The 18,100-nt window shown below is 38.6% G+C and overlaps 1 protein-coding gene across 2 annotated transcripts in view; it reads right to left on the minus strand.

Moving 5' to 3' along the window:
- Positions 1-8,125, minus strand: part of IL5RA (interleukin 5 receptor subunit alpha) — a 40,258-nt gene extending 32,133 nt beyond the window's left edge. Inside the window, exons 1-5 of one of the 2 annotated variants that reach the window (XM_001138774.6) lie at positions 7,696-8,125; positions 6,280-6,421; positions 3,193-3,261; positions 2,625-2,709; positions 401-546 (exon numbers count right to left, since the gene is read on the minus strand). In XM_001138774.6, the coding sequence (XP_001138774.1) occupies positions 401-546; positions 2,625-2,706 (228 nt within the window). In that variant the 5' untranslated portion in view covers positions 2,707-2,709; positions 3,193-3,261; positions 6,280-6,421; positions 7,696-8,125. Of the gene's footprint in view, positions 1-400; positions 547-2,624; positions 2,710-3,192; positions 3,262-6,279; positions 6,422-7,695 lie in introns of those variants that run through there. The other variant, XM_054681385.2, reaches the window with a different exon arrangement.
- Between the last annotated feature and the right edge of the window lie 9,975 nt (positions 8,126-18,100).

An 18,100-nucleotide genomic window follows, 5' to 3' on the forward strand; every position in this document is an offset into this window, starting at 1 on the left:
GGAAGTGGAAGAACTGGGTTTTGAACTTAGTTTCCCTGACTCTCCACTCTGCCTGCTCACTTCTTGTTTTACTAGGCTACTGTCTCCTGTTCTGTTGGTAATTTTATGGGAAACAGAAAACCAGTATCCAATCCACGGTGCCTAAAAAGTTACTAAACATTCTTCCTTAAGGGAAAGAATCATCCAAAAGTTAAAATATTCTGCGATGCTGTTTAACGCTGAACAATACACCCGGCGCTAGCTCACAGGCATTCTTAGAGAGACACTATTCTACTGGTAACATAACAAAGAGCCTGTCAGTAATTTTATTTTTTTAATCCAAAATTTTATTTGATAAAGAAAATGCAGTCAAAATGCATATTTATTCTCAATAAGGATATCCATTAGAATAAACACTTACGTCATCTTCTTTTGGAGTGTTTATTTTCACTTGATATTCTAGATTAACATTCCTTTGCTCTTGATCAGGATTTGGTTTCCATTGTAAAAGAACTTGAGCCAAACCAGTAACTTTAATGGTGAAATTGACAGGTGGGAGAAGTGAAACTGTTGATTCAAAGAATAAAGAAACAACACAATGTTCAACTGGACGTAGGCAGCACTTTTAAAACTTTTCGAATATTTATTGCCCTGCAGATGCTGTCCTGGACCTGCCAGCACCACAGACACAGTTGCTCCTGCGTGCCTGTAACACCGGGGCAAAGAGAAAGTGGCTATTTCTACCCGAGTAGCTGGGACTACAGGCGCATGCCACCATGCTGGGCTAATGTGGGTTTTTTGGTATTTTTAATAGAGACAGGGTTTCACCATGTTGGCTAGGCTGGTCTTGAACTCCTAACTTCAAATGATCTGCCCGCCTCAGCCTCCCAAAGTGCTAGGATTACAGGCATGAGCCACCACACCTGTCCTAGAAGAGGTTTCTTCAAAACTGTTTTTAATATCTTTTTTACGTTGCCCATGTCCAGGTGTTTACCTATAATACCTATATTTTTACTGAAATATGAACATGTTACTATATCACTATTCACTATAACCATAATTTTCAAACTGAGAGTCATTATCCATTAACAGGCAATAATAACAATGTATTGGTTTGTGACCAGAATTTTTGTTTTAGTAATGTGGAAGAAAAATAGAATAGAAAATATCAGTGTGCATCAAACATAATAAGAGCTGTTTCATGAATCTCGTTTCCACTACATAAAGGTAGTTATATATTTGTATGTGTGCTGGTACATAATGTAAAAATGTATTTACCTCTTATTATGAGTCACAGACAAAAATATTTGCAAGCAAACTTACTTAAATAGGGCTTTACAGAAAGAAAAGGTTTCTTCCCCCTTCATGAGCCATTCTCTGACTTTGCTTTCAAAATTAAAGCTTTTGTTTAATTACAAAATCAATATCTGTTTATTGAAGAAATTTTGGAAAACACAGATAAGCAAAAAGAAGAAAATAAATTTTTTAAAATAATTGTACCACTAAGAATGGAGTTAACATATGATATATTCGTTATGTTTTTTCTGGGTGTATATTTATGCAATTTTTAATTTTTTTTTACCACAATTAGGACGGTATTGTGCACACAACTACAAAACCTTCTTTTATTCATTTACTAAGTTATCAGGATTTATCCATTGACCTTGACAGACTTCCACACCTCTACATCCATGTTTACCACATGAGGATTTTTAGAGCTCTGTCTATATTGCATTGTCCATTACGGTAGCCACTGGCAACTTGTGGCTATTGAAATCGTATTTAATTAATCAATTAATTTTTGAGACAGAGTCTCACTCTGTTGCCCAGGCTGGAGGGCAGTGTTGTGCGATCTCAGCCTATTGCAACCTCTGCCTCTCAGCTCAAGCTATTCTCCTGCTTCAGCTTCCCAAGTAGCTGAGATTACAGGCATGTGCCACCACACCTGGCTATTTTTGAATTTTTAGTAGAGTTGGGGTTTCACCATGTTAGCCAGGTGGGTCTCAAACTTCTGACTTCAAGTGATCCACCTGCCCCGGCCTCTCAAAGTGCTGGGATTACAGGTGTGAGCCACTGCATACAGCCTAATTTAAATTCATTCCCTTAGTTGCACTATCCATATTTCAAGGGCGCAATAGTCACATATGGCTAGTGGCTACTGCATTGGACATTAGAGAGATACAACATTGTCATTACCATAGATAGTTCTGTTGACGATGCTAGACTGGGACCATGTGATGATTTTCCTTAAACTCTGTCATCACATCAAATACATAACATCAGCAGATTTCAGGACAAAATGCAGTGGAAGTTTCTTAACGTTTGGTCGTGGGGCCTTCTAACTACTCCCTTGTGTGAGAAGACATTCCAAATGCGACCACTGGCGCCAGCTTTATTCCATGGTGCCCGGACACCCACACTTTGACTTTGATTTCCCACTGTAGCATAACATTTGCATTTCAGCCAACATTGCTTTCTTAAAATATGGCATGTTTAAAGCATCTGTCTTCTGATGGGGATAAATATTGTCTCATAAAAATCCATATATAATGTTCTCATCGACAGTTTAAGAGGAAATAATGTTATCCTTTTACTAACATATTTTTTAAAAATAAACATTATTGAATTGAATAGAAGGTCCTTACTCTTTTCATCAGGAAGTAAGTCAGCTTGCAGTATCTCAGTGGCCCCCAAAAGAATGAGTAATACATGCGCCACGATGATCATATCCTATAGAAAACAAGGGAGATACCAAAATCATCTTGTTGCTATTTTTAAGAAAAACTGATAGCTGCTTTCTAACATAAAATGCAGTCGTTTGGCCATTTAACAGACATTTATGGCATATTTGTTATGCGCAAAAAGTACAAACATGACCAAATGTTGGACTTTGCCCTTCCGATGTAGATTCATAGTTTGAAGGACAGAATGAAATATAAATTGATAAATCTAAACCAGTTGAAAAACTGCCTCAATAAAGGTGTGTATGGGGTACAATAGGAGCAGAGACTTCTGATTTGCCATCTAAAGGGTGAACTAGAGTCCTTGATGCACACAACAGAGAAGAGACATTCCTGGGGGAACCCAAGGTATGTGCAGAGCTGGAAGAGAAGGAAACAAATAGGAAGGGATTGCTTTTCGGCAAGAAACCAGAGTAGATCTTTGAATAGCAGAATTTCTAGCATAGTCAGCAAAAGAAATAAACAACATTACCTTTTTCACTATGAGGATTTAAAGATGAGCGAACATGACAGGAAACTTCAATCTAAAACAATCTGTAGCCTGAGAAAGAGAAACTTTGTATCACCAATCCAGAATCAACTTGTGGTACTTTGACTTTGAAGAGTTTTTTTTTTGTTTGTTTGTTGATTTGTTTTGTTCCCCCCACCCCACCCCAAAGGGAGCGGGTCACAAAAGAATTGAAAAACACAGTGATAGACCTGGGGAAAATAAAGACAGTATTTCTATGTCCTTGAAACAATTGGGCAATGAGAAGGAATCTAGAGCTGGAAATGTGATAACCCAGTGTGACCACACACAAAAGTCTCGGCATCCTGTTCTACATGTCAGAGAGGACAGTCGGTGATCTCTTTCTGGGAACTGTAGATGAGAAGTCTTGAGTTTTTCTTCTGTGCATTTTGAAAGGCATATTTCATAAGAACTTAACTTTCAAGGGCAAATAACACGCATGGCTTCCCCCTGTGTTGTCCTCACTTTTACAAAGGAGTTCTTCCTACTCTCTTACCACGTGCTCCCCCCAGAGATTTGGTACCAGACACATGTGGCTGTTATACATGATGGAAATCCCTTCCATGGACATTATTCCTACCCATGAAGGAAAGGAGTCTGAAAGCTGAAATAATCTGCCAAAGATCAAACAGCTGTTAAGTAATGGAGCCTAGACCCAATCTGATCTTCCAATGGCAAAACCTATGCTCTGTCAACTTTATGGTACTAATTACAATGATTTATAATTTCATTTAAAACATTTATTTAAGTGGCTTGGTATTTTCCAAATATAATTCCAGTAGAACCACAGGAGAGACCTGGGCTAAATGAATACCTCCAGGAAATAGCACAGAACACTTAACTTCATTATTACTTCTTAAATTATTACTTAAGTTGCTACAATTACTGCTGAACTTACTAATGAAATTGGTAAACTGCCACAACAGCAGGAAAGGATCGGCATATAAATCACTCAATTCCTTGTCAAATAAACTTAAGTACTGTTAATCAGAAGTATGCCAGTTTTGATTTTAAAATCCTGTTTATTTTTCTCTGAGGATTTCACACCATGTAGAAATTAAAAAAAAAAAAATGAAACGATGACGATGACAACAAAAGCAGGTACTCTATAATTTTTTTAAAATTTTCAACAAGTGAGAATTTTAATGAATTAAGGGAAAACACTAGTAATCTACTAAGCCTGAGAAGCAAAGATAAAAATTCCTTAAGAACAGCAACAAAGATAGCTTCCTCTTTAAGTTATGAAGGTGATTTCTTAAAATGTCAGCATTTCCTGAAATAATATTAAATATGCTCTGATTTTGCACTAATTTTCAATAATAGGAATTCTAGGTCAGAAAAAACTGCAAAATTAATATTTCTTTGTGACTTTCACTGACTGGCAAAGTAAAACTATGTTATAAATGTACTTGTAAAAACAATAAACATGTATTTATCCTTTGCAATTAAATTGTTGAAGTAAATGATAAAACTGTTGAATATCTCAGTGGAGAGATAATTGAATATTTTATATGAGCAAGCACTCTCCCGTAGAATTTGTCATGTATTCTGATTTTATAGCTGCTAAAAATAGAATTGTTTTTCAAATTTAATCATTCAAAAAATGTTTGATTATTAGTTTTTGGCCATAAATAAATAGACAGCTTTTTCATGTCTCATTGTTATATTTAAAAAGAGGCGCTTTTGAACAAAATCAGTTGTTCTATAGGCAGCACAAGATACTCAGTAGGGGTCTAAATATTAACAAGAATGACTTTTTTTTTTTGTGAGTCAGATAAATTTTACATAAGGTTGAATAGTACTAGAGCTTCAGGATTTGATACCATGTTTTCTACAATTCTGCTCACTCTCTGTGGCCCCTTAATACTTCTTGTCTCTGCTTAAAACAACAACAACAACAACAACAACAAATCTCTTCAGGCCATTTCTTTAATCCAAAGATACACTGTTATGTAGATGTCAACTGGGTCATATTTCACTATAAAAGAATAGAGCGACTTCATTAGCTTAAACATATATATCGACAATATGTTCGACTCATTCTTCTCAGGGCTACCAATTAAAATCTAGCAGAAAACCATTAAATTGTTAAAATAAGATGCAAACTAAGCAGAATGAAGCAACTATAGGTTGTTTATCTATCACCAGGAAGACATGCTCAATCTTTAAGAGAAATCATGATCTCATGATCTACTTGCTCATATAACATTTCATTGAGTCAATCTAAAATTCCTCAAGTGCTCTCTAAAAATCTAGTTTCTGATAGGTGTTATATTTTTTGAAATTTTGGAGAAAACAACCACAGTCTCCTTCCCTATAGGTGTTTCTAGGAAGTTTGGTAAAATTTTGACAATTAGCAGTGGATTTCCCCAGCGTTCTTGAGAACTGGTCAAATTCTACTGAAGTTCAGACTTACAAATATTTTCCCCTCTTTTTTTCCCAACTTATTTTTCTGCCTGGGGCGTTCGTTTTATAACCAAAGTTATACTGGCACCCCTGTTTTTAAAACCTTTTTGAGTCAACTGTGGTAACACCTAATTCCAGACTCAACCTTAGTGGCAGAAATTGTAAAGCAACTGAGAGGATTCATGCTCTGGTAGGCTTTTAAATGTGAAGAGTTTACTTTCTCTTTTATCCTGTACAGTATAATCAGCAATAAAAGTTACCTCTTGGGGGATGAAGAATAAACCAAGGTATAAACTGCAAAAGACATGTTTACCTAGGTATATTGCATTACCCCCCAATGAAAAACTGCACATTCCTAAATACATAAATGAATAATAAGGACCACTTATCATGCATGCAATTTTTTTTTACTACTACTGTACTTTTGATTAAATTTCTGAAATAGTCCTAAAATAAAACTCATGAGTTCAGGTTGTGGCTGTAAACATAAAACTCTCTGTCAGTCCAAGTGGAAATGGTGTTGCAACCTTGAGTATTTGGAAAAATAGAAGAAAGAGTTTGCTACAAATATCCCGGTAGCAAAATATTTCCTGCCAATTGCACATGGTGCAATTTGTCATCTCACATCCATGCTCCTGGGCGTACCTGTCTACAGACGATCCTCTTGTTCCGATCAGTACTCAAGAGAAGATGGCGAGGGCCGTGTCTGTCGTGTCTACGCTCGTGGCTGCAACCCCAGCATCTAGCATAGCGTCAGGCACAGGACCGACGCTCAATGTGCCTGGCCCTGTGTGGAATAGAAGCAAATTAGTGCACAGCCCTAATGTGCAATGTGTGCTGAAACCTAACAGAGGAATGAGTTAGGTCAGGAGTGCAGCAGGCTGGGGAGTGTGTAACAAGCCTGGCCCACTTTTGGTATTTTGCCTAAAAATTTCCCATGCAGTGTTTCAAATAATATAAACAAATGAGGTGATTTAACTTCTAAAACTTTATTTTGCTTTGAAATGCAAACTTTTAACAAATAGCTACATAAATTCCTTTTTCGATAACCATGAAAGAGCACATATTCACTTAAAATAGAAATCATGCCAGGTAATAAAATGTTCAGTGTGGTAATTCATTAAAGCAAGTACTAAGTACATTATTCACATGGCTATAAAAGCACCATCACTTTTCATGTGTTTATTAATTTTAGGCTCAAGGGTATTAAAATATTCTAATTTTCCTTCTCTCTCTGTCTCTCCTTTCCCCCCCCCCCTTTTTTTTGGTTCCATTTCATCCTTTTTTCTGTCTACATGGAAATATGCTTACCTTGCTTTAGGTAAATACATTAGTGAACACAAAACCAAGTGACATATTTCAGCAAATTTGGGTACATTTTATATACGATGAAACAATCTTGGAAATCCAAGAACCCCTACCAGAAAGAAAAAGCAGAACGCCTCCTTCAGTTAGATAAAGTGCCTCTCTCTACTTTTTGTTGTTGTTTCTTTATTTGTAGATTTCTTGCTTAACTCTGAAACTTCCTGAGATATTTTATTAAACCCTATACCCTATTTTGGAAGCTCATTTATTTTCTAAGAAATCTTGGCAGAATATATGTTCTCATTTTAATTGCATAATTATCTGGAGCGGTGGAAAACAGATGTCTTATATTGATGTAAGCACTAACAAAACCATAGGTGTTGTTTTAATATGACTCACCTCACCTTGCCACGGATTTGCACATCTCACTTACTGAGCCAAAACACAAGAATAGAAGGTTATACCCAGAATCAACATGACCTGCCTAATGATGCAAGTTTAATAGGACCATTATTAGTTCTGTCCCTGCTAATAATAATAGAATTATAAGGAGTTTTGTTTCCCCTTTTTGTTGTTTACAAGTTTGTCATATATTTAGAAGTCATTGTTTCTTGCTTTTCCTAAGCCTACGCCCCACCCTGGGTGTAGTGAAATTATTAGGAGGTGGAGCACAGGGTATTTTTACAGCCCATGTCATAGAAAAAAGATATTTATTTGCTTACTCTGTGGTGAGTGAAGCATTTGATTCCCACTTACTGAGAAATGCGGTGGCCATGCGATGAGAAGCAGCGGCAGGGCACTGAGAAGGAACCTTATCTCTGGGTGCACTTTTTAACTTAGAGGCGGTTCTTCACTCTTTCATCATCACGGCTGTAATGGTTAAAAACTCTCAGGCAGCTTCCTTCATGAGGGGATGGCAACACGTTTTCTCTAAGCAAATACGGAGGAGGATTTGTACAGAGCAACTGTGCAGGAGCTGAACTGGAACTCCCAACAACCAAACTGCTGTCAAACGAAAGAATCTCTCGTCCAGATAGCCATTATCTGATAACTGTCTTGTCTGCATTTTCACTCTCTTTCAGAGTTGGTTTGCTCTCTTCAGGAGTGGGAATTAACTTTTACTCATGGTGACAAGGTAATCAAGTTTTCCGTGGGTACTCTAAAGCGTTGCATTTCTGTTTTGTTTATGTGCCTTGTTTGGCTACAGTAGTTACTGTGTCTCTGTCTCCTAGGCAACACTGACACATGATTTGATAGGAAATAAGGCCTGAGGAGTACCCTCTCCCCACTCACTAGGCAATAGCAGCAATTCTCTGCCCTTAGAGAACCGCCTTAGCTCTTCTCTGCTTTGTGAGCAGCTCTGGTACCCTCAAGTAAATATGTGTGGGGGATGCGTTTCTGGGTGTGATAAATTGCTGCTGTCTGTCACCTGAGATCATCCTACACAAATTGTAACAGTGGCAGTGTTGGTCTGTGGGTGCACCCAAGACCACCTTCCTCACATCACACCCGTTTTACCACCCAGCTGTCTTCAGAATGCTTCAATTTCAGCAAACCTCCTTGGCTTTTCCTGTCCTTTGTTCCATTTCTGTTTGATTCCTTCTGGGGAATTTCGAGGTGGCTAGCTAGCAAAGCTGGCTTAAATAAAGTAGCTTAGCGTGTGAATAGATAAGAGCAGTGCTTATTGTATGACCCAAGGCAGAGAGTAGTAAGTAGTTGCCTTTGGAAGGAGACCTTCAGTCTAGCCTAAGCGATGAGTGATGCAGGATTCCCTGTCTCCTTAGGAGCCGACTGGGAGTCTCAGACAGAGCAGATGCAGAAAGATGGTGGCCCAGGTTGGATCAGTGGTTCTGTTTGTGAGATGATAGACAGGCTTCCTGGAGGCAATTTCCAAAAGGCTCAGTGTAGAAGCTGTGCAAGTACAGTCAGCGTGTGTGCCTGGGGTTCCCAAGGTGACCATTTTAGCAGTTGCCAAAACGAAACTGGAGCAATTGTTATCAGGTTGAAAATTGTTGTCAGGCCTGAAAAATGTGATTTTCCTCGGGGAAAGGGGAAGTAAAACAAGGAACAGAGAGAGATCCATATATTTGCTAAGAGGCACCCAGAAAAGTTTAGATATAGTATCAACTATCTGGCCTACTCTTTGAAGTCCTGCACATCTGTTTATACATGTAACATATTTGTCACTAATGAAGCCTTAAAAATACTTATTAATCATTGTGAAGACAGTAATTTCTGGCTTAAAAGCCTGCTTTAATGGCCTCTCTCTGTATATATATGTATATTTTTTGAGATGAAGTCTCCCTCTGTCGCCCAGGCTGGAGTGCAGTGGCGCAATCTCTGCTCACTGCAACCTCCGCCTCCCAGGTTCAAGCGATTCTCCTGCCTCAGCCTCCCGAGTAGTTGGGATTACAGGCACCCGCCACCACGCCTGGCTAATTTTTTGTATTTTTGGTAGAGACAGGGTTTCACCATGTTGGCCAGGCTTGTCTCAAATTCCTGACCTCAAGTGATGCACCTGCCTTGGCCTCTTAAAGTGCTGGGATTACAGGTGTGAGCCAACACACTCAGCCAGTGGTCTGTATATTTCTTACATTCATTTACTCAAATATTCATTGAATGCACCTATGCACTATGCTAGGCACGGTGAAGGGTATAAAGAAAATTAGATCTGGCTGCTCCTTCCATACCACCTTCCTGGGTATATGATCTTTAATTAACTACGCCAATAAAAACAAGCAAACAAACAAAGCAAACACATGCTCATACAGAAACACTGTCTCTATGTTTCTGTATAAGCACAAACGAAAAAATGAGAGGCAGGGACTTTTTTTTTTTTTGGCGGGGGGTGAGGGGGGGTTGTTTGTTTGTTTGTTTTGAGATGGAATTTCAGTCTTGTTGCCCAGGCTGGAGTGCAATGGCGCGATCTCAGCTCACCACAACCTCCACCTCCCGGGTTCAACCGATTCTCCTGCCTCAGCCTCCTGAGTAGCTGGGATTACAGGCCCCTGCCACCACACCCAGCTAATTTTTTTGTATTTTTAGTAGAGATGGGGTTTCACCACGCTGGTCAGTCTGGTCTTGAACTCCTGACCTCAGGTGATCCACCCACCTCGGCCTCCCAAAGTGCTGGGATTACAGACGTGAGCCACTGAGCGAGGCCTGTTTGGTTTTTTATGGCAATAATTTAATTCTTTATAATAAAATGTAAACGTCCAAAGACAGTATGATAGAACATACTGGAAGAATTCACAAAAGTCGTTTTTTAAAAAGTGAAATTAAATGTGTCTGCATCCTTTAAGCAAAACAATGTGAGTTTAGCTAAATAGAAATATGAATAGTAATAAAACGAAAATCATGGTTCAGTGGCTCTACCATGAACTTTGGTTAAAGGAGCTTATTAAATGTATCAGCTTCTAGAACTTGATTCCATGGAAATAATGGAAAAATGTAGATCAAGATTTATACAAAAGAGAGCAAAATTCATTGTACCTTTACAATAGTAAAATAGTAAAAGTAATATAGGAATGGTGAAGAGAAATATGTAACTGCTCAAGGTTGAAATATGTGATGTGGATGTTAAAAGGAATGTTTATCAATAACTTTTTTTTTTTCTTTTGAGACAGGGTGGTGCCCTGTCACCCAGGCTGGAGTGCAGTGGCAGGATCTCGGCTCACTGCAGTCTCTGCCTCCTGGGTTCAAGTGATTCTCGTGCCTTAGCCTCCGGAGTAGTTGGGATTGCAGGCATGTGCCACCATGCCAGATAATTTTTGTATTTTTAGTAGGGAGAGGGTTTCACCCTGTTGGCCAGGGTGGTCTCAAACTCCTGGCCTCATGTGATCCTCCCACCTTGGCCTCCCAAAGTGCTGGGATTACAGGTATGAGCCAATCAAGAGCTTTTAATAACATAGGGTATTATGAAAAAATGTTAAGTAAAAACAACAGGAGGGTATACACACATATCATTTTTTTTACAATCTTATTTTTGGTCAGAAGATCAGACTAACAGGAATAGTTATCTCTAAGTGGTAGGTGTATTAGTCAGCTATTGCTACAGAACAAACAACCACAGATCCCTCAGTGGTAAACTGTGATAGGCATGTATTTCTAGCCTATGTGTCTGAGTTTTGACTGGGGTCTGCTTAATCTTGGGCTGGGATCCAGATCACAAAGTGAGTTCAGATTTGTTCCAAGTATCTGCCATTCATTTGGAACCAGTGGCTACCCAGGGCATAATCTTTTTATGGTGACAGCAAAAGTGCAAGAGAGCAGGACCAACTGCACAAGCACGCATCAAGCATCTGCTCATGTCACATCCCTGACATCTCAAGAGGCTGAGCAAATTGCATGGCCAAGCCCAGAGTCAAATGGACGAAGCCCAAAGTACATTCCACCATGATAAGGCCATGATAAGGATGTGGACATGGACAACTCCTAGTGGGGAGTGAAGAAATGGGACCAACAGTTCATTCTACCACGGCAGGGTTAGTGTTTCTCTTACTTTGATTCTGTGTTTCTATACTTACAAACGTTTTATTCTGTACAAATGCAGGCAGAAAAAGTTATTTTAAAAAATATTAGAGACATACAGATCAATTTAATAGAATTGAGAGTCAAAAATAAACTCTCGCATTTAGGGTCAATTGATTTTTGACAAGAGTGTCAAGACAATTCTGCGGGGAAAAGATCAGCCTTTTAATAAGTGGTGCATATCCACATGCAAAAGAATGCCTCGCAGCATAGACAAAAATGAATTCCAATGGGATCAAAGACCTAAAAGTAAGAGGCAAAACTATAAAATTCTTAGAAGAAAACATAGGCATAAATCTTCATGACCTTCATTTTGTTTCTTTCTTTCTTTTTTTTTTTTTGAGACAGAATCTTACTCTGTCGCCTAGGCTGGAGTGCAGTGGTATGATCTCAGCTCACTGCAAACTCCCCTGCCTCCTGGATTCATGCGATTCTCCTGCCTCAGCCTCCTGAGAAGTTGGGATTACAGGCGTGTGCCACCGCACCCGGCTAAGTTTTATATTTTTACTAGAGATGGGGTTTTGCCATGTTGGCCAGGCTGGTCTCGAACTCCTGATCTCAGGTGATCCACCCACCTTGGCCTCCCAAAGAGCTGGGATTACAGGCATGAGCCGCCGCACCTACCCAATGGTTTCTTCAATAAGATACAAAAGCAGACACAACAAAAGAAAAAAATAGATAAACTGGATTTCACCAAAATTAAAAGCTGTTGTGCTTCAAAGGATACCATGAAGAAAGTGAAAACAGACCGGATGCAGTGGCTCACGTCTCTAATCCCAGCACTTTGGGAAGCCAAGGTAGGCAGATCACCTGAGGTCAGGAGTTTAAGACCAGCCTGACCAGCATGGTGAAACCCTGTCTCTACTAAAAAACACAAAAATTAGCCAGGTGTGGTGGCGGGTGCCTGTAATCCCAGCTACTCAAAGGCTGAGACAGGAGAATGGCTTGAACTCGGGAGGCGAAGGTTGCAGTGAGCTGAGATCGTGCCACTGCACTCCAGCCTGGTCAACAGAGCAAGACTCTGTCTAAAATAAAATAAAATAAAATACAAGGAAGTGAAAAGACAAGCCACAGCATGGGAAAAATATTTGCAAAGATATATCTGACAAGGAACTTTTATTGAGAATATGTCAAAAACTCTTAAAACCAAACAATAAAAAGAAAAATAACCCACTTTAGCCTGTAATACCAGCACTTTGGGAGGTTGAGGTGGGAGGATAGCTTGAGCCCAGGAGTTTGAGGCTCTGGTGAGTCATGTTCGTGCCACTGTACTCCAGTCTGTGTGACAGAGCAAGATCTTTCTCAAAAAGCGAAAGAAAGATAGAAAGAAAAAAGTAAAATAACCCAGTTTAAACATGGGATAAAGAATTTGAACAGACATATCTCCAGAGAAGATGTACCAACAGCGAAGGTGCATGGGAACATCTGCCCAATATCATTAGCTATTGGAAATGCAAATGAAAACCACACTGAGATACCTCTTCACACCCACTCCAATGGCTGAAATGAAAAGGACAATAACAACTGTTGATGAAGATGTGGAAACACTGGAACCCTCACATACTGTTGCTGCGGAGGTAAAGTGAGGTGGCCAATTTGGAAAACAGCCTGGCAGTTCGTCAAAAGGTTAAATGTGGAGTTCCCATACGACTGAGTAATTGCATTCCTAGGCAAATACCCACCCAAGAGAGTTAAAATCATGTGTCTACATAAAAATTTATATGTGAATATTCACAGAAGAATTAGTTATAATGGCCAAAGAGTGAAAACAACCCAAATGTCCAGCAACTGATGAATGGATAAAGAATATGTATGTGGTATATCCATGTGGTGAAATATTATTCAGCCATCAAAAGAAGCACTGATACTACAACATGGATGAACCTTGAACACATGAAGCTAAGTAAAAGAAGTCAGTCACAAAAGATCACACACTGCATGATTCCACTTATATGAAATGTCCAGGATAAGCAAATCTATAGAGATAGAAAATAGATTCACGGTTGCCTAGGGCTGCCGGGGGTTGGAGGGAGTTTGGGAAAAATAAGAAGTTACTGCTAATGGGTATGAGATTTTCTTCTGGGATAATACAAATATTTTAAATTGATTGTATTGATGGTTGCCAACTCTGTGAATATATTACAACCATTGACTTGTACCCTTTAAATAGGTGAATTTTATGATATGTAAGTTATATCTCAATAAAACTGTCATTAAAAAATACCCTAGCAGGATTAGATACCCTCAAAGGATTGAAACAGAATTCTGGATAGTCGTTAGAAAAATTCTAGTGTAAAATCAATCTGTTGAGTTATCACATGTAGCTAAAATTAAAAGCATATCTTTATTCAGTAAAGAATTTCAGTAGCTTAAGCTTTTTTCAGTTCTTTAGTCCTTTTTTCAGTTCTTTAGTCAGAGACCAGTTCTTTGCTCTGAAAACCAGATACAGGAAATCAACCAGAATGTGTAAAAACAATAGCAAAAACTACACAATTAAACTTCTTCTTCTTCTTCTTCTTCTTCTTCTTCTTCTTCTTCTTCTTCTTCTTCTTCTAATTATTATTATTATTATTATTATTATTTTGAGATGGAGTCTCTTTCTGTCACCCAGGCTGGAGTGCAGTGGTACGATCTAGGCTCACTGCAACTTCTGCCTTCTGAGTTCAAGCTATTCTCCTGCCTCAGCCTCCTGAGTAGCCAGGACTACAGGTGTGCGCCACTACGCCCGGCTATTTTTTTTTTGTATTTTTTAGTACAGATGGGGTTTCGCCATGTCGGCAAGGCTGCTCTCGAACTCCTGACCTCAGGTGGTCTGCCCACCTCGGCCTCCCAAAGTGCTGGGATTACAGGCATGAGCCACCACACCTGGGCTAAACTTATGTTGTTAATGTAGATTAATGTCCCATTTCAGTCAAAAGAGAAGCTACCATGTTCCTGGGACTGTCAGTTGCCTTATACACATGATCACATCACAGCTCTATAAACCTCTTTTACAGATGAGTATCCTGAGGCTTAGAGAATTTACATAGCACAGACTCTTTGTGATGCTCTCCAAATTCACATTGCCTAGAATGGCAAAACCTTAATTCCATGATTGTCATAATTATTATTTTCACAAAACAGTACAATTGTTTAACTTGGAATATCTGATTTGATGGTGGTGAGTGTGGAGTTCCTCTTGAGAAACTCCTGATTATTTCAGAATAAGTCTGAATGTGATGTTATTTGGGAAGATCACTCTCTCTCTTGTCTTTCCCTCAAGTGTGCATTAAACTGCTGCTTGTATTTGTCTATTTAACATTATATATATATGTTATATATATGTTATATATATGTTATATATATGTTATATATGTTATATATATGTTATATATGTTATATATATGTTATATATATGTTATATATATGTTATATATATGTTATATATATGTTATATATATGTTATATATATGTTATATATATATGTTATATATATGTTATATATATATGTTATATATATGTTATATATATATGTTATATATATATGTTATATATATATGTTATATATATATGTTATATATATATGTTATATATATATGTTATATATATATGTTATATATATATGTTATATATATATGTTATATATATATGTTATATATATATGTTATATATATATGTTATATATATATGTTATATATATGTTATATATATATGTTATATATATATGTTATATATATGTTATATATATATGTTATATATATATGTTATATATATATGTTATATATATATGTTATATATATATGTTATATATATATGTTATATATATATGTTATATATATATGTTATATATATATGTTATATATATATGTTATATATATATGTTATATATATATATATCATATATATATAAAATACGTAATTTTTTTGAGGGTCTCACTCTGTCTCCCAGGCTGGAGTGCAGTGGTGCAATCATGACTCACTGCAGTTCGAACTCCTGTGCTCAAGCGATTCTCCTGCTTCAGCCCTCCCAGTAGTTACGACTACAAGCACACACCACTATGCCAGGATAATTTTTATATTTTTTGTAGAGAGAAGATTTCGTCATATTGCCCAGGCTGGTCTCGAACTCCTAAGCTCAAGCGATAAACCCGCGTTGGCCTCCCAAAGTGCTGAGATTACAGGCATGAGCCACCATGCCTGGCCTCATTTAAATTTTATATCATACCAAATATTATGTTTATATCTCTGTCTCCACCACAGAGATGGCCAGGTGCAAGTCTCATACCTCCGATCTGAATGTAGATTAGACAATAGGTCTTTATTTTATCGAGCTTGGTTTTGCCAGAATTCATCCTAGTATCCAGCACACAGAGCAGGTCCTCGTGCTATAAGGAAAGAGGGTTTCTGTTTTTGTAAAAGGGAATTCCATTTGAACCTATATTTTGAAGGTAAAAAATGCAATGGAGAACATCACAAGGAAACTGAATTAGGCTCCTCTTGATTCTGATCTGAGGCTGCTGATAATTCAGAATTTTGAAGGTGATTATTCTCAGTCTTTACCCTTGGGCCTTTGTTCTTTTAACTATTATTGAAGTCTCATCTTTTAAAATCAATGACCCGGTATGACATTTCAGAGCAGCTAAAATTGATTTGTCTATTTACTTACCTCTTTTAAAAGTAAAATAAAATTGCATTTGTGTGTAAAATCCCCCAGCACCAATGAAAATTGCGATTCCACATTTGCTGAGAAATATCTTTATTTGTCCTCTGGGAGATCTTAAACTTTAGTTGCCTTCTATTAAACTTTTATGAGAACAAAACTAGCAAATGACTTTTTCTCCAAACAGGTACTTTTGGTTGTTTCAAAGAAAGAATACATTCTTGAAACAGAACTTGTTCTTTTAAACAAATTACTCAGTGTCACTTACACTGAAAAGTGAGGGTGGGGAGGGGTGTGAATAAATTGCACAATATTAAAATTAGGTCATATTTATGTTTTTTCTGACTTGTCTAAATATTGCCTCAAATATCTTCCCCAGGAGGCCTAAAGTGCTATAATTTAAGTTTTTTGCAGAGACAGAGTTACACTATGTTACCCAGGTTAGCCTCAAACTCCTGGGCTCAAATGATCCTCCTGCTTCAGCCTCCTTAAATGCTAGGATTACAGGTGTGAGCCACTGTGCCCAGCCTAATCCATATTTTTATGGAAAGCATTATTTTCCCTTCACTGTCCTTTTTTATTTATTTTTGAGTTGGAATCTTGCTAGGTTGCTGAGGCTGGAGTGCAGTAGTACAATCATGGCTCACTGCAGCCTCAATCTCCTGGGCTCAAGTGATCCTCCCACCTTAGCCTCCCAAGGAGCTGGGACTACAGGCTTGTGCCACCGCGCTTCGCTGCTTTTTTTAAAAAAATCTATTTTTAGTAGAGACAAGGTCTGGCCATGTTCCTGGTGCTGGTCTCTAATTCCTTAGCTCAAGTGATCCTCCAACTTTGGCCTCCCAAAGTGCTGGGATTGCAGGTGTGAGCCACTGCACCCAGCCTAATTCCTATTTTTATGGAAAGCATTATTCTTCCTTCTCTGTCCTATTTTAAAATATAAGTGCACTGGGAACAGTGATATGTTAGGGAAGGCTGATGTGGAGGGGACAGTCCTAGAGTAAGTGCTGGTGGGCAGTGGCGAACTCCATCAGAAAGGTCTCACCCTGCTATTTGATGGGTCTACCTCTACTCAGCTGTGGGTTTTCATTTGAAATCAAACTACCTGTGGCTCATGCCTGTAATCCCAGCACTTTGGGAGGCTGAGGCAGGGGGATCACCTGAGGTCAGTAGTTCCAGACCAGCCTGGCCAACATGGTGAAACCTCGTCTCTACTAAAAATACAAAAATTAGTGGGGCATGTTGGTGGGCACCTGTAATTCCAGCTACTCTGGAGGCTGATGCAGGAGAAACGCTTAAACTCGGGAGGCAGAGTTTGCAGTGAGCTGAGATTGCACCACTGCACTGCAGCCTGGGCGACAGAGTGAATCTCCATCTTAAAAAAAAATAAAAGTAAAATAAAAAATTAAATGAAAAAATGAAATTGAACTACCTGCCTAAAACCCAGAAAGGTGGGCGGGCGGGGGGGGGGGGGGGGTGGGGGGGGAATAGAAAAAGTATTCAGCATTGAGGCTGATGCAGTTAATGCTAAGTCGAGCCATCAATTCTTTGTGACATCATTTTCCTTGATAGTCCTGTTATCTTTTCATCCACTAAGTTACTAAAGCACAGGCTCGGAGGTTGTGGTAGGCAGCCCTGTGGACCCATTTTAGACTTCTGACCTCCAGGACTGTGAGATGATACACCAATGTGGTTTTAAGCCTCTAAGTCTGTGGTCATTTGTCACAGCAGCCATAGGAAATGAATGCAGGGGTTTTTCCTCATGTCTCATTCCACTCCACCCTCACCGCCTTCCAGTTTGACTCTAGCATTCACTCAGTTCTCTTCCCCACTGTGGCAACGTGCTGGCCCACCCTCCTGGGCATAACTGCCCCAGCCTCTTGCTTGGGCTCTCCAACCCATTTTCATGCTGCAGTCTGCCTGATGGCAGGAAACCACAGATAGGTTTATGAAAACCCCTGCTTTGAAAAACCTTTAATATCTTGCTATTGCCAT

This window comes from Pan troglodytes, chromosome 2 (genome assembly GCF_028858775.2).
Source record: "Pan troglodytes isolate AG18354 chromosome 2, NHGRI_mPanTro3-v2.0_pri, whole genome shotgun sequence".
NCBI lineage: Eukaryota > Metazoa > Chordata > Mammalia > Primates > Hominidae > Pan > Pan troglodytes.